Source organism: Telmatherina bonti (genome assembly GCF_933228915.1).
Source record: "Telmatherina bonti genome assembly, chromosome: 24".
Lineage (NCBI taxonomy): Eukaryota > Metazoa > Chordata > Actinopteri > Atheriniformes > Telmatherinidae > Telmatherina > Telmatherina bonti.
Window position 1 is genome coordinate 19,774,763 of NC_136633.1, and position 25,163 is coordinate 19,799,925.

At 41.3% G+C, this 25,163-nt stretch overlaps 2 protein-coding genes across 2 annotated transcripts in view; one reads left to right on the top strand and one right to left on the bottom strand.

The window, feature by feature from the left end:
• LOC306773988 (voltage-gated delayed rectifier potassium channel KCNH8-like) overlaps nucleotides 1-21,194 on the top strand; it is a gene marked incomplete at its 3' end in the record, with an annotated part of 50,857 nt that extends 29,663 nt beyond the window's left edge. Inside the window, exons 9-15 of the mRNA XM_079263949.1 lie at nucleotides 22-221; nucleotides 911-1,160; nucleotides 4,511-4,725; nucleotides 9,523-9,797; nucleotides 17,794-17,903; nucleotides 18,045-18,097; nucleotides 20,472-21,194. Coding sequence (XP_079120075.1) covers nucleotides 22-221; nucleotides 911-1,160; nucleotides 4,511-4,725; nucleotides 9,523-9,797; nucleotides 17,794-17,903; nucleotides 18,045-18,097; nucleotides 20,472-21,194 — 1,826 coding nt within the window. The remainder of the gene's footprint in view (nucleotides 1-21; nucleotides 222-910; nucleotides 1,161-4,510; nucleotides 4,726-9,522; nucleotides 9,798-17,793; nucleotides 17,904-18,044; nucleotides 18,098-20,471) is intronic.
• Nucleotides 21,195-22,619: 1,425 nt separating this feature from the next.
• On the bottom strand, nucleotides 22,620-24,300 carry LOC306774130 (gamma-crystallin S-like; the record flags this gene model as incomplete). Its single annotated transcript, XM_079264113.1, has 3 exons — nucleotides 22,620-22,892; nucleotides 23,597-23,839; nucleotides 24,292-24,300. 3 exons carry the CDS (start codon nucleotides 24,298-24,300, stop codon nucleotides 22,620-22,622), a joined length of 525 nt encoding a protein of 174 aa, XP_079120239.1.
• Nucleotides 24,301-25,163: the final 863 nt, after the last annotated feature.

Genomic DNA, 25,163 nt, shown 5'->3' on the forward strand with positions numbered 1-25,163 from the left:
TGGTTTCTCTCTCCTGTATAGCATTAATGCATGCTGTAGTTTTTGGTAACGTGACTGCCATCATCCAGAGGATGTACTCCCGCCGTTCCCTCTACCACACCCGTACCAAAGACCTCAAGGACTTCATCCGTGTGCACCGGCTGCCCAAGGCTCTGGAGCAGCGTATGATGGAGTGTTTCCAGACAACCTGGTCTGTCAACAACGGTATCGATGTCAGCGAGGTGGGAGGGATCAACTGTAGTTCTGTTATTTACCTTGCCAGAACAGCGTAAACATAAGCCATTTTGGTTGAAAGTCTTGCTTGACCTGGTTTTGATGGAGAAATAGTATATATCTTTTTAAGTGTTTTGTCAGTTTTTTCCGACTTTCTGAAATTTATATCTCAAAAAACTTCTGAAGTTTAGACTGAATGTGTTGATTTCAATGGGATGAGCTTGACTGAAAGTAGAAATCTGGCACTTTGCCCTCCAGGCAGCCTGGAGAAACGTCACTGAGAGGATTTGTGGTTTGTTTTGGGTTCAATCATGCTGGAGCAGCTGACTTGATTTAACAGATTATTGACCTGATAAACATTCAATTCACTCTTGTTTGTGTTTTTCGTGACAAAGGTTTTATCTAGACAACACTTTGTAAAGGGATAACATGATGGTACACACCATAAAATAGTAACCCTCAACTTTCCCTTGCAGAGCTTGCAGTCATTTTCCTGTATAGCTTTTGCATTGATTGTAAATGTGTGAAAATTGTGTATTTTAAACCTGTAAAACTGCTCAATTTGCTTGCATGAGTTGGTTGCGATTATGTGGGAAGGTAGCGGGTTTTATTGTACTGTCACTTTCACCTTCCCACACAGTCACATTCAGATAATGGAAGCAGAAAGGAAAAGTTTTCCTTTGCTTTCCTGTTGCAGCTGCTGAAGGACTTCCCAGACGAGCTGAGAGCTGACATTGCGATGCACCTGAACAGCGAGCTGCTGCAGCTTCCGCTGTTTGAATCAGCCAGCAGGGGGTGTCTGCGTTCCCTCTCCTTAATCATCAAGACGTCCTTCTGCGCTCCAGGAGAGTTCCTCATCCGACAGGGTGACGCGCTCCAGGCTATATACTTTGTATGCTCAGGCTCCATGGAAGTACTGAAAGACAGCACTGTACTTGCCATTTTAGGTAAAGAAAATCTGCTCAGCTTACGCTTTTTAGTAATTTAAATGGATCGTTTTTAATGAAGTGTAAATGTGAGCCGAGGTTCAGCATCATGGACGGCGCCATTTTAACCCAAATATAATAATGGAAGTGGGTGCGTCACTTTTGTGTTTCCAAAGCAAGCAGATAGCGGATCATGGACCTGCAGCCTGAGCGAGTCATTTTTCTACCTGAATCTTGAAGGTCTTCTCTGTTGTGAACCTTGAATCAAAGAAGCCCTCCTAGATTCCGGCAGAAAAGTGGCTCAAAAAACCGACACTGCTGTCCAGATGCAAGATGGAGTTCAGATGAGTTTCTGTCTGAATGGATGAAGGTGCTCGGCAAGGAAAAACAGAGTAATCATTATGTTAGGTGTCAGACATCCATCCTACGAGGTCACAGCTCGAGCTTGGTCATCAAAAAAAAAAAAATTAAGTGGCGAAACTGAAGACAACTGAAGCCAAACTTTCTCCACGTTTGGCTTCAGTTTAAGTTAAGCCTCTGCTTCAAAAAGACAGATGGTCCAGATGGTGCACATGTGCCAGAGGGGCTCCAGCTTGAGTTGAAATGTACATGAATGTATAACCACTGTACTAATCGTTTACTTCTGAGATGCATATCTAGAAGAAAAAAAAGGATCTAAATCAGCTGTTGGTAGGCACATGAGGCATATATCCCACTCTAGGTTTGACTAAATAATCCTCAAATGTACTGTAATTAGTCGAAGTACCACAGGCCAAATGACATAAGATGAGATGGAGCCAAATGGATACATAAGCTAAATAAAATACTAATCAAGGCAAATTTACTGCCTTGATAAGTATATATCAGCTTAAAAGAAATACTTGTTTGATACATTTCTTAAAGTAAGACTGGTGCTTTATATTGGCAAATTATTAACAAAAAATACAAAATCTCTTAATAACAGGTGCAAAATCAACAATAACAGAAAGCAGAGAAGAAAACATTAGCGGTTGCAAGATCTTTAAGACAGTGTTTACCCTGATGAAGTTATAAGAAATCCAACATTTAATAGACGACCAAACAAGACCATAATCAAGAAGAGACCCAGAGATCAGCAAACTGCAATCATCTCTAGATTAAACTGCTTCTGTGGATAAACAGTTCAACACTCCATCAGACACTGATGAGACAATTAAAGATGGAGTAAGTAATCTTGTTCAGAGACTGTTTTTTTACTCTGGGTGAAGTGGTTCCTCATCCTGATAGTAGTCTATACATTTTATAACAATGAGAAATGTAGTTAGACCCCTCAGTTTACTGTAAATCTGTAAAAACTCGGTTTATTTGCCTCCTCCCGCTAAACAGCCGAGAAAAAGCCATTGGTGGAAAAAGTTGCAAACTAGAAAAGCACTCGGAGAGCGCAAACCTCCGCCACAGCCTTTAAAAAAATCCCTGGTATCCAAACGGTGATCCGGATCACCACCAAAATTAAATCAGTTCTCCCTTTATACATTTCCAACAACTACTGAAAATTGAATTAAAATCTGTCCATAACCTTTTGAGTTATCTTGAACACAAACAGATAAACGTCGGTAAAAACATAACCTCTTTGGTGAAGGTAAGAAAAAGTCTTGGATCAAAAGCAGAGGGGGAGGAGCCAAGACAGGACGCTACTTTCAAATCTTGCCAGCTCCCCAACGTTACCAACCCCACCTTTAAATCCTGAAGAAAATCCACAATTATTACAAATGCATGAATGAAAGAACCGAGTCATTATGTTCTGGGTAAGCTGTAAACATTTTGGGATTTTTGTCAAGTTCCCTGATAATGTAATGAAAGATAATTTACAAACATCCAGTTGACGTACAGACAAATATTTTCTCCTGCTCTACAAGGGAAATTACTGAAAAACAACTGCAAACTAAAGAACAAAACAAAGCAAAAAGACAAAAGAAGCTAAAAAGCTGAAATTCAGGTCATCTTCAATACAAATGTCTGATACTGTCGGCATATCGATAATATCGGCATTCTGATATTATCGGACGATAATGGCATTAAAAGGCATTATCGGAAATTGTCAGTTTTTACATTTTTAAATACAAAACCTTTACACAACATGCACATTTTATATCTGAAACTTTTCAACTTTGTCTCCTCTAATTAAAAATGGCAAAATATAGAAGATTTCATGTACAGTTTTCCAGATACTTTGTGTTTGTTTGGCATAACTTGCTCCAAAAAACATCAGTATCAGTTCCTATCGGTATCAGAATTTAAGAGTTAGACAAAATTGGTATATCAGGTAAAATTGAGCCAATATCGAACATCCCTAATCTTAAACCAAAAGCCAAAGCAGTTTCATGTCACAACCATGTACATATTTGCAATTTCCCCCTCTAACTTGAACTGGCAGGCTGATCAGCCAGCTGGAAACATAAACCTGTGTCAACATCGTTCCACGAGAGAGCGGGCCTCTCCAGAGTCATGTCCCACTACCCATACACTGACATTCCTTCAGTTCTGTACAATGTGGATAAAACAGAATGCAGAAGCAGAATCATTAACAGTCCTGGACTCGGTTCAGGTCCACGTGGAGCCTAGGCAGCAAATTAGCAACGCTGTTTTTCATATCAATGAGCCAACTAAATAATGAAATAAGCACATCCCACAGAGGATAGAGGCTGAACTCATTAGCGTGCTGGTTGTGCACATGCATGTGAATATTGAAACATGCAGAAACTCATGCACTGTCTTCCTCTTCATCCTCCTCCTGTGCTTTCCCAGAAACATTTTTATGCACACATGCGGCCACAAACGCGCTTCTACTATAGGCATCGCTCTGGATTTCTTTCATGTGCGTAAACAGAAATAAAAAACGCATACCGGTTATCTTTTTTTTTACAGATTTATCCTGCCTGTCTCTTGCATACACACATGTGCACACGTAAAACCTAAATTGCTTTGGCATTGCCACTTTGGACATACAAGCACCGGTGTAAGCAGTGAGGTGGAAATTTCTGACCTGCAATTAAGTTGCAGTGTTACATTTGTATAACTCAATTTGTTCAGCAATATTCAAATGAACTTGTCTAGCTATTAATGCCATCCTTCCCTTTTAAAGGGAAACTACTCTTGCCTGAACCACGTCCACCTGTCACTGGTCATAGCACAATTTTTTCATTGTATATCATATTCTGGAAAGATCCATCCATTATCCTAACCACTTAATCCAGTTAAGGGTTGCAGGGAAGCTGGAGCCTATCCCATTAGTCTTCCCCAAAGTATCAAATTGAACTAAAGTTTTGGCTGTGTAGCAGAATACCCTTTCTGTTTCAGATGTTGTTCAACTTCTTGCATCTGTGGTTTTTTAGGACGGGGCGACCTGATTGGCTCCGATTGTCTGACACAGGAGGAAGTGATAAAGACCAATGCCTGCGTGAAGGCGCTCACCTACTGTGACCTGCAGTATATCAGCCTCAAAGGTCTGCGTGAGGTTCTCTGCCTCTATCCTGACTACGCCCAGAAGTTCATTACTGAGATCCAACACGACCTGACGTACAACCTTCGAGAAGGACACAACACAGAGGTACGGCAGCAAACTTATCCGGTGATAAAATGGGGGCTGATTCAAAGCAGAGAGCTGCTACAGGTCAGATGGATTGTGTTTGATCGTGGATGTTAGACTGTTTGGGGAGAAGAAAGGACAAATTAGGGACAAAAACATAGAAAACCTGAGTAAAGTCGTTTAAACTTGTATCCTTTTTTCCAGCAACATCCTCCATCTCCTTCAGGGGAATACCAACATGTTCCCTGCCAGATGTGATATGCAGCCCCAACCCCCTTTCAGCAGGTTTTAGGCCTGCCCAGGGGTCCTTCCCCAGTCAAACATGCTCTGATGTATCGCAATCTGATGCACAAATACCATCAGCTGCTTCTAAGACATACAGAGGAGACTAATGTTGTAACCATTAGCTCATGAGCACAAGTGACCGTTGGAGTGTTTTCATTAACCTCAATTCCATCTTCATCACATCATTGTGCAACGCTGCCATGACTTTTCACGTGCATCCAATCCACCCATTAATGTCAGGAGCTTCAACCGTTCACATGCTTTCATGTGTGTTTAATCAAACAAATCAATCAGAGTGCTTCAACCGGCCACATTATGGTTGTCTTGATCATTGTAAAAAATGGGCAAATGCGGGATTTGTGTTTTTACCTGGACTTGATTAGTTAAATAATCGTTGATGATTGTAATCATGTGTAATACCTGCGTCCAGCTGCTTTCAGGTCTGAGTGGGATTATGAATAATACCACTTCTACTGGTGATGAATCATTATTTTCTGAATACCACCTCAAAGAACTGCCTGTGTTTTTGGACTTGTCTTGGCGGGTTGACCTCCTCTTCCTCAAATTTTTATGCAATGGCTTTGCACTTGAGAAGGATTAGCCATCTGGACTGGGAGTGGAGAGGAATCGTCTGCTTCTGCTTGAGATTCAGCCAACAGATAAAGACACGAGCTGGGCGCAGGCGATTCACATGCCAGGCGTTTACAGATGGATCTCAGCTGTAGTGTACACATGAATAACCAGCTTATGTTGGAAATAGCTAAGTCACATTTTCTCTGTGAGTAAGCCTGGTAATTAGAGCAGTATTCAAAGACAAGCAGCGTTAAAAAAAAAAAATCTCCTGCATTATAAACAAAACATACTTAACCTTAAATATAAAATAATTTAAAAAAAAAAAAGAGCACTCAGACATTAACAACTGGTGGTTCAATGTGCCAACAAGAGTAGCCAAAGTATAATGTTGATAGTCCTGTATATTGTCAAATTATATATAAACTTTACCCAAATGAAGGAGTTGTGAGTGAAAATCTAAGTACACCCAATGATTCAGTATTTCAGACCTTGAAGTAATGATTCTCTGCATTATGTTTGTCCGTGTCTCACATCATTGTGACAACTTTACAACTTTTAGTGCGTTGCGGTTTGGAGCAGTGGCACATCTAGAACGGTTTTAATGGGGTGGCCAAGATCAGACACTAGTTTGTGTTGTGTAGCTAATCAGTAAATATCACTAGCTATGATGTCCACTGGTTCATTGGAAAATTTGGTAAGCATCAGTGGAAAATACAAGGATTTGTGGGTGTCTGGAAACTGTTAAATTCCCCAACTTTTGTCGTTAACAGCTGAATTCTAGTGGCTGAAATGTGGTTTTATTTTTACGGGTAACAGGAGATCACCCATCAAACCCCACCTCCCTTGACCAATCGACACATATTTCACACACCGATTAGCCTTGTATGTAAAACTGGTTTTATTGAACAAATACATCTGGTACATTTATTGTCACCTTCTGTTATCCATCCATCCATTTCAATTCAATTCAACTTTATTTGTATAGCGCTACTTCACAACAATGTTGTCAGTTGCAAACTTCCATCCATCCATCCATCCATTTTCTTAACCACTTCGTCCAATCTAGGGGAAGCAGGAGTCTATCCCAGTCATGACTGGGCAAGAGGCAGGGTACACCCTGGACAGCTCGCCAGTCCATCACAGGGCCAACACAAAGAGACAAACAACGATTCACACTCACACTCATTCCTAGGGACAGTTTAGAGTAACCAATGAACCTAACATGCATGTGTTTAGACTATAGGAGGAAGCCAAGTACACAGAGAGAACCCATGGATCAAGGAGAACATGCAAACTCCACACAGAAAAGATCACTTTTTGAACCCCAGCCGAAGTTCAAACCACCTTTTTGCTCACCTTCTGTTATTTATGAGTAAAATACAAATTTATATTTAATGATATTTGACTAAACTTTATTTCTTCCAGTCTTTATTAAACACCTGAGAGCAACTCAAAGTCTTTTACAAAAAACAAAATGGAAGGACACAATAATTAAAACAACTGAAATAAAGCAGTGCTCTTCCAGTACTGCACATTGTAATGTGATTGAAAGTCTTGAACAGGTTCATTGCAGCATTTTGATTCTCTTGTTTCAGTAATGGTTCCTTTTAATGGTAATTACCCTGTTGTGTCACTCATTCAGGGTCAAGACCTGGTGGGATTTATTAAAAACCATCATTATTGTGTCAAAAACTTGGAAATAAAAGGTGCTCTTTTTAAAAAAAAAAAAAAAAAAAAAAAAAAAAAAACCTTCATTATTTTTCTATAAACCTCAAAGGTAATCCCGAACCAGGTTAAAATTGCATCATTTCTGCCTGGATGCTCGTTCTGCTCCGTGCTCATCCCGTGCCAGCTGAGCTGGTCTCCTGGCTTGACTTTCACATCTACCAGTGATCCATCAGTGTTATAAGATCCTACTGAAACCAAAAAATTCAGGTTTCACGCATCTCTTTAAGCCATCAAGTACACAAAGTTGAGCAGATGATAAACTTTGAATCTCTGCAATAATTGTGAGGAATGTAATAAGTCCTGCATTGCATGTAAATCTTGGTGTGTTAAAAACAACATATTCACATGCACATGTAGCAGTGCATCCTCAACCGACAGCGGCGAGGGACTAAAAATAGTTCTGTCAGATGCTGGGGGAGGGGCAGGGTCATCCCTAACTGGATAAAAATAGAGCTACAACCAGATGGAGATGAGATGAGCAAACATCAAGTTGAAGGAAAGTGGCAGGGGAAGGAAGAGGAACAACCGTGCGGATATTTGCATTCACGTGCCAACACTCACACTCGTGTCTGTGCTGAAGACATCCAATTCTTTTTCCTGGAGACTTAACACAGAGACCATCCTTATCCTTAAACCAAGCTTTCACCTTGATGCACTGACTGTGTGTGCGGATTCACTGGAGATCCCTACAGACGTTGACACACACCCTTCGAAAACAGTATATTTGTCCTTGCTAAAAGATGCAGAGTTCATCCAGGACAACAAGCTTTATGTCTCTCAGGGAATACATGCATTTACACCTGCAAAACACAACACATGTTATTGGGTGGGGACATTTTTGTGGAAAGCTGCACATCTAGATGGCTGCACTCAAAACACACATGAAAATACAGAGGCACAATTCCAAACAGTGCCTTCTCCGCTCTCTTCCCTCCAGGCAAACCTCTGCTAAAATTAAACCACTGTGATCTAAAAATACCACCCGGGCACGTGCGCCAGAGACTTGGATGAAGAAGACAACAAACAGAGGAGAAGAGAAGGGGAAGGGTGGCGGTGATGGGTGGGAAAAGATGAAGAGAAGCGAAGAATGAGGAATTTTAATCAGCTTTGAGAGAAAAGGTGCAGAAAGCACAACCGGTAACCTTTATATAAACCTAAAGGATGATTCCAAATAAAAGCATCTGCAAGCCACCGCTTGCAACGCGCTTCTGCAGGAATTTAACTTGCAAACATTTGTCGATTGCAACTTTTTCTCAGTTGAGTTGGAAACATTGAGAGAAAAAAAAAAGACCATTCACTCTTCAGAAAGAGTAACAGTCAGTGATTTCAACGCTCGCTTGCCTTTGAATGAGAATGCTCCTTTGCAGTTCTGTTGATAAACTGAATGGACATCAGCGCTAATGCAGCTATGAATGGAAGCTGTTCCTTAACCGACTCAGTAGCTCCACCATCTGGTCAAAGAGTGAAGTGACAGCCTCCCCCTTGCTGTGATTTACGGCATTGTTCATTCCTGTGGGTTGAGGTGCAAAAAACCAACTGCATATGATAAAAGAAGCTTAATGAAGGCTAAAAATGCTAACTATCTCCAAAATTATGCTTTACTCAAATGGATTATTACCATAAAATCACATTGCATGATGTTGTATGCCATAAAAGGAGTCTCTTCAGTCCTCAGCTGTGCATTCATGTGCAAAGGGACATTTTGCTGTCATGATAAATCCTTCAAATTTGCTGGCTTGGCTAGTAAACTACAAAGGAGAACCCAAAGGAGGAGTTGCAGGCAAGAGGTAAGAGTTGAGCTGGCGCTGGATCCAGAGACAGACATGTCGGAGGGGGAATCCGAGAAAGGACAGTTGGTTTGGAGGTGGAGAAGAAAATCTGCGGTTGGAAAGAGAGTCCGGACTGAATGAGGGCTGCAAGCTACAGGGAAACTGATGCTGGATAGCAAACGGCTATTTGTTCCAGTATGTTTGGCTGGAAAGTGGGAAGCTGACACAGAGTGTGTTAGCAGAGTGTGTTTGAAGAGGTTGCAGCTGGTGGGACTTTCCTCCACTGCAGAATGACTGGCTGCACTCCTGTAATCAAGCACAAACACACACACACACACACACACACACAGCAGATGGAGACAGAAAGATACACCCAGCATGTGAAATAAAATCTGTTTTCCTTGTTGTATCCTCGTTTAACATTTCACGGTGATGAAATGAAATCTTTTTTTCTGTTGTTCAGGTAGACTGTGAGAGCAACGGAGGAATCATGAAGAAGCTTCCCTCCATCAAGGAGGACGAGGAAGGATCGGGCTCAGACGGGGAACACTCTCCTCTCCCCAAGATACCTTCTCTGGGAAGGCTGGGCCGAGGTCTGCGCTCCCCCCTGCGCTCCCCTCTACGTTCCCCGCTCTTGCCGCCAAGACCTTTTAGACCAATGAGTGACCACGCCCGGCCCACCAGCCTGCAGATCCCCGTGGTGAGCTTCAGCTGCCTGCAGCCGGACCTCAGCCCTCGGTAGGAAGCTATTCATCAGGTACTCAGCGATAGCTACACCTGGACGAGCTTATCAAGTGATAAGCCGTCCTCGGTGGGACTTCAGCTCCATTTCCTTTTGACTTGTGACGCTGTGCACAAACACACCCAGCTAATTTGCATGAAGTCCCCGGAGATGTGGAAGCTTCGGTTTATTTCCGTACAGCCATGAGAGGCTGCATGTAGACTGTGTGCAGGTCTTCAGTGTTACACAACAAGATCCAGGAACCCAGTGAGTCATCTTAAAGTGGGGTTTAATTGTTCTTCCCAGCTACTTAATGCATTTATATTCAACAACTTCCTTTGGCCTACATACACATTTACATTATTCATTTCCTCTCAGTTTTGTTTGACAATTTTATTTGCATCTGGATTTTTAAATAATGTAAAAAAAAAAAAAAAAAGTTACATAAACCTCTTAAAACTCATCAGGGGTAACACAAGTGGCTCAAAGTCTGTCTTTCCAGTGAGTGGTGGGTGGGAGTGTGTAGGAGAGATTGCAGTCAGACTCAGATGTGTGTGAAAGTGGCTGATTGTTATGCAGGTGTGTGCAGCTCCTCTCCAACAGTCCATCATCTGCTGTCTCTGAGCAAGACCTTTGACCTGCTGCCTGTGGACAGCTGGGTAACGCTTCCACAATCTCGCTCCGTAATGATGCTTTTGCAGGCAGGTGCAAGAAGTCTGTCATATGTTTGTGCACTCATTTATAGAAAACAGGCAGCTCTGAGTTCAGCAGAAAGCTGACAAAAATCCTGTTTTTTACCCGTGTTAAAATATTTTCATTTGGCAAGAAAAACTTGAACATATGTTTTAGTTTAGTAATTCAGCCAAAGAAAGGTAGAAAGCATGGCACTGATATACAGTTAGGTCTCTTTGATATGATATTTTTCAACACTGTCATGGATGTTTTCTTAACTATTAATATAAGGCTACTCAAACAAAGTCCAAAGTCAACACCAAGAGGAGAGTCAGTTATTCACTCCCACTCCAAAAATGTGTGAAATGCCTCATTTGCTCTCCTTTTTTTTTTTTTTTTACAAACTATGTAACACATTTCCATAATGCCTTCATTGTGATTAGCTCGGCACACTTCAGATGGAATCCTTATTCCTTTTCCTACTCATTTATTCCCCCCAAGTCTTCGTTCATTTCTTAGGGACGCTGACAAGACTGTGTTGAAGGTTACCAACATAAAACTCTGATTCTGTGATGCTGCATGAGGCTCAAAAACGTAAAAACATGTTTCAGAAAGTAGTTCTTTAAAACAAAAATCTAAGTGCTGAGTCAAACTTTGTCTGAAGACAGCAAGGTACAAGCAGCAGCGAAAATACAGGCAACAAAGGCACAAGTCCGACACTGATTTTTCTCCCCCGGGGGGTGCTGTAAGGATACAGTTCTTAGAGCCTTGCCACCTCATTTTTATGCATCTATCCCAGATTATGTTACACCATTAGATTTCATAACTACAACTCGTGTATTAAAACTCCTACTCAGCATTTTTAAGTGGCTTACTACCACATGGATGGTGTCACCTACCCCCGAAAGCCCACATCACATTGTCGCTCAGGCTATACAAAGTCATGTGACATTACAGTACATTTTTCTAACTACAGAATACAAGTGAAATGCATACATTTCACTTGTAAGCACAAGTAAAATACATACAGTCGAACGCAAATATGAATTATCACTCTAAATATATTTATACCATGGTCACTGAGAATTGTAATAACTACTGGCATGCATTATTTTCGTATTTACGCACCATAGACGGTATATGAAAGATAGACAGAGCCTCCGGCGGTTAAAAGTGAAGCGTATGTGGAAGTACATAAAACTGCAGTTCCGCCTTCATCCACTAGGGGCTGCAAAACAGGGCGAATCCCCATAGACTCCCATGTTAAAAAGGCCAACTTCACGGCAGAAATAAACATGTTTACAGCCTGGTTCAAAAATCCAATTTCGGTTTAATAGGTCAGGTTTACCTTCATGACAACTGTGGGGGGAATGAATTTTTTTCTAACTCGCCCGTTTAAAAGTAATTTAATCTCAAAGTTCGGCATATTTAGGGGCGTGTCCTTTTGATTGACAGGTACCAGACCTCACGCTTCAAGTAAGAAGAACGAAGAACAACCGCGGTTTTTAGCCGGTTATCAACGTGACTTCGCTTTATCCCGCTTACCTCCTTTAGCTGGTTAGCTCCTGTTATCTCCGGGTTAGCTCAGTTAGCTCTTAGCTACAGAAAGCTTGAAGTTCGCTCGATGTCAATCATCCACCATGAAGCTCATGCCCCCCCCCCGTCTTAGCTCCACCTCTTTGCCCATATTTGTATTTTCCGGGCGAGACGACACGCATGCCTCTGCCAAGATGGCAACGGTAGGAACTGTCCACCGAGCTTCAATTCAGCTCTTCAGAAACCTATGGGTGACGTCACAGAGGCTACATCCATCTCTATATACAGTCTATGATATGCATACGTAGTTCGGCGAGTTAAATCACTGTATTATCACTCCGCTATGTGTCACTATAGCAATGAGTTAAAAAACTGATTCCGATAAGTTGTTTGTTTTTTTTTGGCAGGCAAATGATTGAAACACGCTGCAGTGTGGATTTTTAGGGGAAATTCAATATTTGTGGCCAAAATAAAACATTTGATGAATGGGAAGAGGAGGAGTGGTGAGCACCCCTTCTTTACAGGGCATCACCATAGCAACGTGTTAATCATCTGGTTCAGATCAGCTGTCTTTTAACAGGTGAATGAGAGAAAAGCGCTGTAGCCTGACAGAGGTTGTTTGGCATTAAAAAGTACATCGAGGCCAACATACAAATTTGTATAAAATGTTTTTTGCTAAACAACTTGGATCTGTGACGGGGCGGAGCCAAGGGTGGGTCTAGATGTGAACAGGCCCATCCAGATTGACAGGTTGCCCACCAATGACAGCCATGAAAAAGGAAGAATTTTTATTTCTTATGTATATTTTATTTCAATGTTTTTACTGTATTTTTTATTTTCTTGAACATTTAAAATTTATTATAGTCTATACATCAATAGAAAGACTTTAATCTTGACTGATGTTTACGTTCAACAGTGATCTAAAGGTAGGTTGTTATGCTAGACTACCAGAACAACTGGATACAGTGTTTGAGAAACGGCTAAACAGTTATCTTTGAACCGTCTTTTCAAAAAAACCACGTCTTGAAAAAATTCAGATCAAGATTTCAAGGAGGTTAATCATCAAGAGGCACCAATTGGCACAAGGAATGAGGAAAAAGCATCCTCATCATCATTCCAGGAGAGTCATGTTAGCCTTTGTGCTAATGAACTAGTTCCAACCAACACACCATCGCTATTTAATGAGCAAATCAGAACATCTTTGGACTTATCTTCAGTGGAGGAACCCGACACTCAACCAAATCTCATAAGATTCCCATCCACTGTAATGGGTGGAAAATCACAATCATTCAAAGCCAACTGGTATGGGAAGTACAAATGTATTGAATACAGTAAAGAACAAGATGCAGTATTTTGTAAAGCTTGCAGAGATTCTGGAGATTCACATTGATACTACTTTTGTAGATGGCTTCAAACACAGGAAACGTCTTGGAGACGCTTGTGTCAAACATGATTGTAGTAAGCCACATGCCACTGCACTAACAAAACTGGCATCATACAGGAGCAGCCATGCACCGCAAAGCCGCCTGCATTTGTGGAGAGAAACTGGGAACATGTTAAGGTTAGACTGGGCATTGCTATGTTGTGTGCCAAGCTTGAAATTCCACTTATTGGCCACAGAGAAACCGAGGATGTACTCAACATGAGCAACTGCAATTTTTTAGAACTTTTTAAGTTATTGTCAAAATATGAACCAGAAATTGAAAACTGACTGAAGGAAATGCCGAGAAATGCCACACTGATGAGCCACCAAGTTCAGGATGAGCTACTTGATGCTGCAGCATCAATCCTGCTTTGTAAGATAAAGACTGGACTCTATGGACAGTATTTTGCAAAACTTGCAGATGAATATAAAGATCTGGCAAAATGAGAGTTGGTTTCTGTTTATGTGAGATTCATTAATGGAGGAGTAGTCAAGGAGCGGGCAGTGGGCTTTGTGGAGGCAGCAGATTTGTCTGCAAAGGGACTATCACTAAAGATTCTGGAGGTTTTCCATCCACTTGAATTGGAAGAGCATTTCCCGAAAGCCATTTATGTAGACTGTAACTCTCACGGCTTAACTTGCTACAACTATCAGTGCTATTCACTGCAGCCAAAGAATCTGGGCACGTTAGCGCATTTTTTGATTATGTGAATCAAGTTCACAGTTTTTTCATGGGGGCTCAGAGGCATGCTCATTTTATGGAGATCCAAAAGGAAATGGACCCTGACCGTCAGAGCATGGAACTGGAGTGATCTGGTGACACCAGGTGGAGCTCAAAATCTGGGTCAGTGCACAAGATACTGAAGTTATTGGATGTGTTACTGGAAGCTCTAGCTAAATGTGCAGAAATGAGTGGACAAATTAAAATAGAAGCAGAGCAAATATTGCAAATACAAACAAAAGAGTTTGTTTTCATGCTGCTCTTATTTTGCAAACTTTTTGACAACAGTGATTTTGCCACAAAAGGGCTGCAAAGCTCAACGCTATGTGCAACAGACTGCATATCCCTTATAGAAACACTGAAAGCTACATACGCAATTTTCTGGAATGATTCAGAATGCGATTTTGAGACAGACGGATGATTTAAAGGAAAAGCACGATATAGCTTACTGGGATGTGGCTGCATCTCATGAGCGCAAGCTGCTTTCAAAGATTCACTCTTCTGTGTTTCTGTACAACATTGGAGAAAATTTTAGCCATCAAGAATAACGACGATTTAAAAGCTTTGTGGAAGTGTGGTCTGGACAGGCAGATATCAGAGTTTAACTGCCAATTTAAAGAGGAAACATACGGAGTAATGAGAGCATCAGCGTCATTTGCACTTGGATCTGAAACTTTTGCTAACAAAGACCTTTTAAAAGTTCTGTGTGACTTGTTTGGGATTGAAATAGCTGATGCTGAACATGCTGTGTTCACTCAGCATATTTGAAGGAAAATGGATCAGGAGAAGTTCCCAACACTGATATAAATACTGGACAGCTGCCCTTCAGACATTGTTCGCAATATGAACAGTCTGTTGAGGGCCATCATAACGCTCTCTTTAAAGGCAGAGTATGTAAGATTTCAAGGCGATTCTTTCCACCACCAGGTGGCAAACACCAGGTCGTGAGCAAAACTGCTACCTCCACAAACGACCACATGTTGGCAGTAATGAGCAAAACTCACCCCTCACCCCTCCTCCTTGCCAGCTCCAATGAGGGCAGGAATCGCTTGTGAGCTGTAGCTCAGAGCCGCTCTGCTATAAATGGGCTTATACTCCCTCTACTGGTGAAGAAAAAGTACTTTTTTTTTTACTGGTCAGAAAACATTCAAGAAGGGTCTTTGTCATTAATTAAACTTGTAATTTAATAACGCATCAAATATGGACAGACTGGAACCTACATGTTTACAAAAACTATCTAATTATGATTGTAGTTATTTTTTTAGTTAATTTATTTTGAAAATATTGAAAATCTTACATACTCTACCTTTAACCTCCTGCAGTATTGAGGCACTTTTCTCTGCAACAAACAGAATCCAGACGCGCCTGAGATCATCCATGCTTACTGGATGCCTCAAAAACTATTTTTGTCATTTGAAAAAGAAATGATTGACAGTTCTGATTATGATGACATAATCAATGTGTTTAACCTAAAGCCCAAAAGGCTCCGCCTGTAAAAACTGCCGGTGAGTTTAGTGGATTTATTTAATATTCTTCTGGCCCGTTGTGGCATGTTATGAATGTGGTTGTGTAAGTATGTTCTGAACTTCAGCTCATGTAATTTGCCCAGTATTTCATTTCAATAGCTGTGCTTTATTAGGTTTCTGCACACTAACTGTGGAAGGTGCCAAACGGGAGCAGCGCAGCTCTCTGTCTTTCAATTTACCTGTAAAGTGTGAAGTTATGTTCTATTACCTTAGTAAACAGACAAAAACATGTTTCCCTTTTAATAGCAGCAAAACAATAAAAGACAGTAAAGTAGAAAATACAGTTCCTCTCATTCTCTCCTTCTTTATCCTTTTCTGGTCTTAACAGTGAAATTGAGCACAGGTCCAGCTGTGGAGTGTAGATCTCTACTGTTTGATATCTATAGAAATGTTTTCATATGACAGATTAATTCGCAGCAGCCCAACAGCTTTTATTATATCATAAAAGGTTTATACACACACACACACACACACACACACACACACACACACACACACACACACACACACACAACTCATATTAGTTTTAAAAGTAAATAAAGCCTACAGTGATTTTTCCAGGCCTACCCTTAAGCTACGTTGTGACTCCGCCACTGACCTGTGAATTAGAAGGTTATAATGCACTACGTGTCGTGGTTTTGCTAGACTCCGCGTCGTGCATTATAACTGTCAAACGCACGGCTCCTCGCTGTTTAAGGCTTACATATAACACTTGCATATCATTGATTATATATTCAAATATGATATAATCTTAGGCAGCAGGGTTTTCCAGGCCGAGTTCAAGTATCAGCCAAGAAGTAAAGACCGCAGCTTAGCAACACACACACACACACACACACACACACACACACACACACACATACACACAACCGGATGACTGAATGAGTGTCATCTCTGAAGGAGAATGATTCAAAGATTGTCATCACTGAATAAGAGAGAGAGAGAGAGCTCATTGTCCCAGTGACTTTTACCAGAGGAGTTTCTACAAGAAGTTTTTTTTACTGCAGAGGCTATACACAGAACAGCGCTGTATATTTATGCACACACGCACACACACACACACACACACACTGAAGTAAATCAAATAAAGAAGAGCAATGTGGACTTTTCTTTCAGGGTTTTTTAAAAAGCTGCATCTTCAGGTTTAGCACCTGTGGAAATTGACTTCCCTCCTCCTCCTCCTCCTCCTCCTCCTCCAGGAGCATTTTAAGAGTCTAAATACTTGGCTGTGACGATGGAGGAGAGACAAATTATACAAATGCAAAAATGCTGCTAAATGAGTGAGCAAATACAGTATGTCCTATTCAAAATGGTCAAAATGCAAACGTATGTATTCAACCTATTTCTCTCCAATAACTGCAAGGGGTTACATTTTTGCAGCACATAAAACCCATCACATGTATCCCAGTCCTGCACCGTCATCTCTGCAGTCTGTAACTTACTCAGACTGAATCTAATACAGTTTTACCATGAAATTCACTAAGCATCCATTATCCCTACGAGATGAACCTTTGTGATAAAAGGCTGTTCGCTGCCACCGCTGACAAGGCTGGGTGTGAATTTAGATGAGACAGCTGTGCTGAATCCATCCTTGAAAGGTTTTTTGCTGACAATATCCTGTTGAGCCATATAAGATCTCTAGTAAGAAACTCTTAAGTGCTTCAGTATGATTGGCTTATTATTATTACACCATCATTACAGGATTCATAGCTCTACGTGCTGAATGAACGAAGGAGTTTTCACTTTGCTTCTTTAGTGCAGTTTGCTTTTTATTGTGTGTGTATGAACATTGTTGAGTCTCATGGAGTATGTGTTCTCCGATATGTTGCCTGGATGTCTGTAATCTGCACGCAGACTGAATATGTTTTATCTTTACCATGTGTTCTAGAGTAGATCTTGCTGTCATGGTCTGCTGCCACCTGGTGGACATTATCTGCTCATGTCGCAGCAATAAATCAGTCTGAGAGCATTTCAGTGAGTCAGTGTTCAGATTGACGTCTATACCTACAACATCCTGGTATCCTGACTAACAATGATGTGACAGTTGCAAAGTAAACCATCATTTCATGCAGATATTCTAACAAAACTGGTATTTAATTCAGGATTATGTGAATTTCCCAAATATCTGTCTACAGCTTTGTGGATGGGATCGAGACAGAAAACCACAGCGGTTCGGCCCAGAAGTTTGACTTCTCTCCCAGTCCGACCCAAACCTTCCTACCCAGCCCTGATTCTGCCACCTCAGGTGAACACACATGCAAACATAAAGGTGTTCCTGGACAAAACTAAAATGTTCTTTAACACAAAAAGCATTGAAAACACTCACTTCAGACAGTAGTGTGTGTCCCGGATGCTTTTACTCACCTACTTTATGTCCATCACACAGGCATCCATGACGACGTGGACACCATGAAGACTATTGCAAAGCTAAAACATGAGGTAAATCAGAAAAGACTGTACCAGCCAGAAACTAACAGTAATATAAGACAGACTATATATGCCAAAAAAGTTAGATTTCCATCGCTTGTTAACTGGAGGTGAAATATTTGTTTAACCACAGATTAATTCTAAACTTTGTCACAGTGAATTAATAGTATTTTAACTTTAATTGCAGAAGATTAAACTGGACTGGAATTGGTATTGGTAAATTTCATATACAGGGAAGTATTGCCCTCTATTAATGCCAAATAGAAATAGAGGAGACATAGAGGGCTCTGCAGTCAAATATTTCTCCTTTTTTGCTCTTTTGTTCTTTTGTTGTACTTGTTTTGTTGTGGTTTTTTTGGGTTTTTTTTTTTTAATTCTGTCCAAGGTAACATGTGAACATGTTGCCCATAGCAACATCAATATGTCAAAATAGGATACTAAATGGCAATGATATTGAACTGGCGTCATTTAGTTTCAAAGTAATTCATTTTTATATGAATTTATAAGAGAAGAGGATAAAGAAAAATCTTTCACATTCAGGAAGTGTCTCAGCCAAGAGACAACCTGGCATGTTGCTTCTATGAAGCGCTGCTTCTGTTTTCATGTTTCATGTCACGAAGTTGGAGGAACCTGAATAAATTAGACCAGTTAATGCAAAATATTCATAAGCTTGTGCCATCAAACTGAGCTCTTTCATGTACCTTACAATATGCCTGTTTAAAATTGATTTTGTTAGCCTCTCTCTCTCTCTCTCTCTCTCTCTCTCTCTCTCTCTCTCTCTCTCTCTCTCACACACACACACACACACACAGTCTAGATATTTTTCTGTAGGTGGTAAAGGAAAAACTTGTAACTGAAAGACAATGAATTTTTATCCTTTAGATATTTTGCCATATATTTTTTCTACACTCCGAAAAAAAAACCCAATCAGTAACTAAAACACTAACAGCGCTGAACTGTGCAACCTTACGTTAGTAAGAAAGATGGGCAAAAACAAGACGGTTTTACATCTGCAGCTTGCAACAGAAGTTATTAGCAAATCTCACAAACCCACATTTTATTCCCCACAAAAACAACAACAACAACATATCAGAGGTTAAAACTAAGATATTTTATCATTTCACGGAAAATATCAGCTCATTTTGAAGTTAATTCCTACAAAGCTCGAAAAGTTAAAAGTTGGAAAAGTAATTGAAACAAATCAAAATGCCTGGAGGAGCATTTGGCGACTAAGGAGCATTTCAGAGCTTCTCAGATGTCAACACGGACAACCGTTCAGCAGTCTGCAACAAACTGCCTTCAAAATTTCTGGAACAATTTCAGAAAACTTTTCCTCAACGTAAAGACGCACAAACATTTCACTCTCTGTGAGCACAGTTCAACATGAAGTCCTCACATGCAAGTTAAAGCTCCATCATGGAAAGTAGAAGACGTGTGTGGCTGTGATACCGAAACGCTGCCGACTTCTCTGGAGCAACGCTCATTTTAAACGCTTTCAGGCAAAGGAATCCTTTCTGGAAACTATTGACACTTTGCCCAGCCAACTAAAGAACAGAGGGAGCATCCAGCTTGTTATCAGAGGACAGTTAAAAAGCCTGCATTTCTGATGGGGTTGCATTACTGTCCATGGCAACTTCCACATCTGTGAAGGCAACACCAATGCTGAAAAGTACAACATCTGCTCCCGACAACATCTCCATCAGGGAAGGCCTTGCAGAATTCAGCAGGGTTATGCTAAACCACATTCTGCATCCATCACAACGGCATGGCTTCATGGGAGAAGAGTCCGGGTGAAGAGCTGGTCTACCTGACAGTACAAAGAACATCTGGAGCTTCGTATATCCATCCATTTTCTGAACTAATTAAGGGTCATGGCCAAGCTGGAGCCTTTCCCAGCAGCATTTGGGTGAGAGGCGGGGTACATCCCCGGAAAGGTCGCCAGTCATTTGGAGCTTCATAAAATTAATCAATCCATTTTTAAATGGTAAACATCACCCTGTTCCAGCTTTTAGACATGTGCTGCTGCCTACAAATGCTAAAAGAGCTCATATTTCTCTGTGACTGAAAACACTTGCTTCAACATCTGGTATGTTGTTTATACTACAATGGGAATAAACTTTGAGTTTATTAGACTTCCAAATGATTTTACTTTGTGTTTATGTACATTTTATACATCAAATGAGCTTTTTTTTTTTTTTTTGCCATTAAGGTTGTAAAATCCTCCAACAAAATTCTAAACACTGGATAAAGCCAAGATTTGTTAACAAGGGTAACTTTTAACTGGTTAATTAGAAAATACGTCCAACAGGTAACTTTTTTATGGTCTTTTATATGCTAATGCATAATGATAGTGATGCTGACTCATCATTCATCTTATCCCCCCCAGATGTGTGTCCTCTCCCGTCAAGTAACCGCTGTGAGTCAGGAGCTGCAGGAAATGACGCGTCTTTTCAAACCTCTCTTTCACAACCCGTCTGCACTGCTCATGCCGTACGCCGTGACTCCACCTCCCAGCATATCCTCCCACAGCTGCTCTCCAGCTCCACCAATCCAAAGCCAACAACTACCTGTGGGCTGTCCCAGCGAGCCAGACCCTCTGTCCGTCCTCATTACTGACCCATCCTCCCCTCAGCTGAGCAAGAGCGATGAGCTGCGAGGAGAGTTTGATCCAATTCATGGTTACCAAACCGTCACCCATCAGATCAATCCTGCTCCACCGATCTCTCATCACTCAGCTCCACCTTCTCTTAACAGCTCTCCTAATGGACACACAGCGGTGCCACGTCCCTGTTCTTACTCCTCTATCCCTTCTCTTTCCACAGCAAGCCACCAGTCATGCATCACCCCCCTCCTGGTGGACTTATCAGAACCTGGCCGAGAGCCACAAACACATCCTCAGTCACATCTCCCACTATCCTCCCAGCCTCAGTTCACATCCTGTTCTTACTCCCATTCCCTCTCCCAGTCTCACATCCAACCCTGTCCCCTTCCCCAAACCTCCAGCATGGCATCAAATCCCCAAATGCCCCTCCTGAATCTGCAGGAGGGAGAGTGGGGGGAGCACAGCACCCAGCTCAGCTTCATCGATGAAGGACAGCCGTCAGTGTGAACAGACGCGAAGAAGAACGAACGTTGTGACACAGGACTGACAGATGGACCAGCATGCCACAGGACTTACTGCATGATGAACATTTGCCCAAAGTTTGGCATGACAGCTCCAATGTAAATATGTTTTTAAACTGTTACCATGACCACCACCAAGAAGATCTGAGAATAAAGCTCTTTAACAGTTTCTTTAATAGTTTTAACATTTACACAAACTTTTCTAATAGCAAAGAATGAAATTCAATTTAAATTTAATTCAGCTTTATTTGTATAGTGCCACTTTACAACAATGTTGTCTCAGGGAACTTTACATACACATCATTTCAAGGCAGTTCATAAATAGCCTATAATAGAAACCAACTCATTGCATCGAATCATGACTTCGATCTAATCCCCAATCCTCAGCATGCATGAGGCGACAGTGGGAAGGAAAAAACTCCCTTTTAACAGGAAGAAAACCTCCGGCAGAACCTGATCAGGGAGGGCAGCCATTTGCCTCGACTGGTTGGGGTGGAGAAGACAGGAATGGCAGAGTGCTCAGAGTTTGGAACCATAGACCGTATATGAAAAGATGGACGGAGCCTCCGTGACATCACCCATAGGTTTCTAAAGAGCTAAATTGAAGCTCGGTGGGCAGTTCCTCCCATTGCCATCTTGGCAGGGGCATCCGTGTCATTTTTTGGGCAAGAGGTGGAGCTGAGAGGGGGGCTGTGAGCGTCATGGTGGGTGATTAATATCTAGCGAACTCAGAGCTAACCCGGAGATAACAGGAGCTAACTAGCTAACGGAGGTAAGCGGGCTAAAGCTAAGTCACGTTGTTAACTGGCTAAAAGGTGCAGTTGTTCTACTTTATTCTTACTTGAAGCATGAGGTCCGGTACCTATCAATCAAAATGACCCGCCCCAAAATATGCTGAACTTCGACATTAAATTACTTTTAAACGGGCGAGTTAGAAAAATATTCACTCCCCCCACAGTTGTCATGAAGGTAAACCTGACATATTAACCAAAAAAACGGATTTTTGGACCAGGCTGTAAACATGTTTATTTATCCTGTGAAGTTGGTCTTTGTAACATGGGAGTCTATGGGGATTTGCTCTGTTTTGGAGCCCCTAGTGGATGAAGGCAGAATTGCAGTTTTATGCACTTCTGCATAGGCTTCACTTTTTGCCGCTCCTTTGGAACACATGCATGTACATTTAGCCAAGTTTGGTGATTTTAAATGACCCTGCTCTAGAAAGGCATCTGCTCTCAGACTAGATCTCCCCCACCCATCTATACACATTGTAAACACTCACATACACACACACACACACACACAGTAATGAAACACCCATCCAATCCTTGTCATTCAGTTTTATTGAGAAATCTGCACCGTTGATGCTCGGTAAGCAACAAAACTGAAAAAAAAAGGGGGGGAGGGGGAATGGCTACTCAGTTAGTCGTCTAAATGAAAGCACTGTGGGGCAGACGGCGCCCCAGTCCACAGGTTTGCGGTACTCTCCTTTCCCCAGCAGGTACTGGCGACCTTTGTAGTTGGGATACTCGTAGAAAACCCACCATCCTCCCAGGACTCTGCAGGAGTGCACCTCTCTCCAGCGAAACTTCTCCAGCACAGAGGGGCAATCGTCACTCGCCTCAAACACCTGACCTGAAAAGTCCCCTTTGCCGTAGAGCTGGATCATATAAGGATCTCCTGGGGCCTGAATGAAGAAAACAGCAGGTAGAGTGATGTTGAGTTTGGCTGTTGGTGAAAAGATGTAGGTTTGCAAAAGAAAATGAACGATGAGATAACAAGGTGAGGGAGGAAATGAAGGAAAAATATTGTACAGTTTTCAGAAATCAACCCTAAGCTTCAAAACATCACATTTAACAAAATACATCATATGTACGGTAATAACAATAAACGATGCGTAATAAACTTCAAAGTAAATGAGAAAACAAACTAAATTCAAACAAATTTAATAAATAAAGTAAACTTTTCACCTGTTTTGCTTTTCTGTTTTCTGAGGTTTTGATTGTGTTGCGTCCCTGCAATATTCCCATAATGCATTCCTTCGTACAGCCTGCATGTCATTCCCTAACTTGCTCTGGTTGATGCATCCTCTGGCTGAACACTAATTTTATGCCCCATGAAATGCAAACATGCATTTTAAATTTCTGCAAAGTCGATGCAGGGGATAGTTGTTGGTACGTGCTCATGCTGTTGGAACTGACCAATCAGAGCAAAGCTGGATTTTAAAAAAAAAACAAAAAAAAAACACTTAAATATGTTGAATCAAACAAGACTGCTGTCGTCATTGGAGCACAAAGCTGACGACTTTTATAACACAAAAATATGAGTTAAATGGAAGTGTGTTAGCTGATCTTTTGTATCTGTCTTGTAGGAATTTGTTGGATGGCTTACAAAGTGAATCATCTTGCAGGAACTGATTCTGTCATTGAGGCCGTTCCAGCTCTGGAAGTTGGAATACTCCCCTTTGGTTAGGACGTACTGGTATCCCAAGTAGCTTGGTCGTTCGTAGATAACCCAGGCCCCGCTCTCCACCCGGACCGAGTTGCAGCAGCTCAGGTAAGTGTGGAAGTCGGTGCAGTCACTGTCACACTCATACCTGCGACCTTGGTAGTTCTTGTACTCGTAGAAGATGATCTGGAGGTTGGCATGAGAGACAAAATCTAGAAAAGATGTTGCTTGAAAATAGTGCTCTAAGCTTTGCTCTGCAGGTTGCACATTTAAGCTTGTGCTGAGCATAATTTGTAACAACTAAACAAACAGTTTTTGCATTGTTAAGGATGGGTGAACATGCAACATGCAAACTACAATAAATACCAGGAAGCCCACACATGTGCAGCATTTTCTTTCCTGTTGTTTTCCACATATACACACAAAATGACCACTTGCCCTCAGTATTTTGTGCAAAGCTGATATGTAAACTTTCCCATACCAGTGTTTGTTCCTCACTCTACTCATCTGACTTTGAATTTCTCATCAGACAGTCTTGCATCAATAGACATTAAACTACCCTTTAATTCAGTGTGAACACATTTTAAACACCGCAAATTCCCAAAGATGCTGAGAAACGTTAGATTATTTATACTCACCCTGCCCATCTTGGGACTGGCCGCATGCCACCGTGTGGTCTCCTTTTATAAATGTGTATATTTGTTATGTAACGCATGTGTGCCGGCTCATATTGCTCTCTTTTATACCTGCCCAGCTCTCTATAATTGAGACAATTGCTTTGTCATGAGAACCAGATCCAAAATTTGACTCAGTGGTTCCATTGCTACTCATGTTTTCCAGAAAGAGGCTGTGGGATTACTCTGCATAAAGACCTCAGCCACTGACCAACTCTTTACAGAAATCTGTAAACACACGCTGCACAACAGACACACACACACACACAAAGACATAAGTACAAATGCAACTCTATTTGATGACTGTATACACGTTAAACTGAACCGGTTGTTTGATTTGGTGGCTCAAAACTTCTCATGTAATGAGGGGGGGACGACAGCCCTGTCAGCTCTCCATCTGCACCGGCTAACTTCAAACATCAGCCCATCGGTTTCCCAACATGGCAGCTTTGTTCAACCAGTGCAACAGATATATGTAACAGTTTTCTGCAACGCAGTCGCCCAGTTCGTGTTCCTGTAACTGAAAACTCTCATTACTGCTAGAAACAGATGTTCAACTCTGCCACTAAATGCTTCCTTACAAAAAAAATAACCTGAGATTATGATTTCTTGCTTTCAGCTCACACTTCTCCCCTCAAACTGTGCAAACAACCAGCTGATAGAAACAAGACAAGTTTAAAAACTGATCTTTTGCAGTGCAGGGATATTTGTTACAATATAGACTTATCCACATGTTTAGATCAAATCCATTTATATACCCATAAAGACAACAAGAAATTTCTGTTTGGTTTATTATTTCTTCTCTTTGATGATACCAATTGGTGCAGTTTGTCATT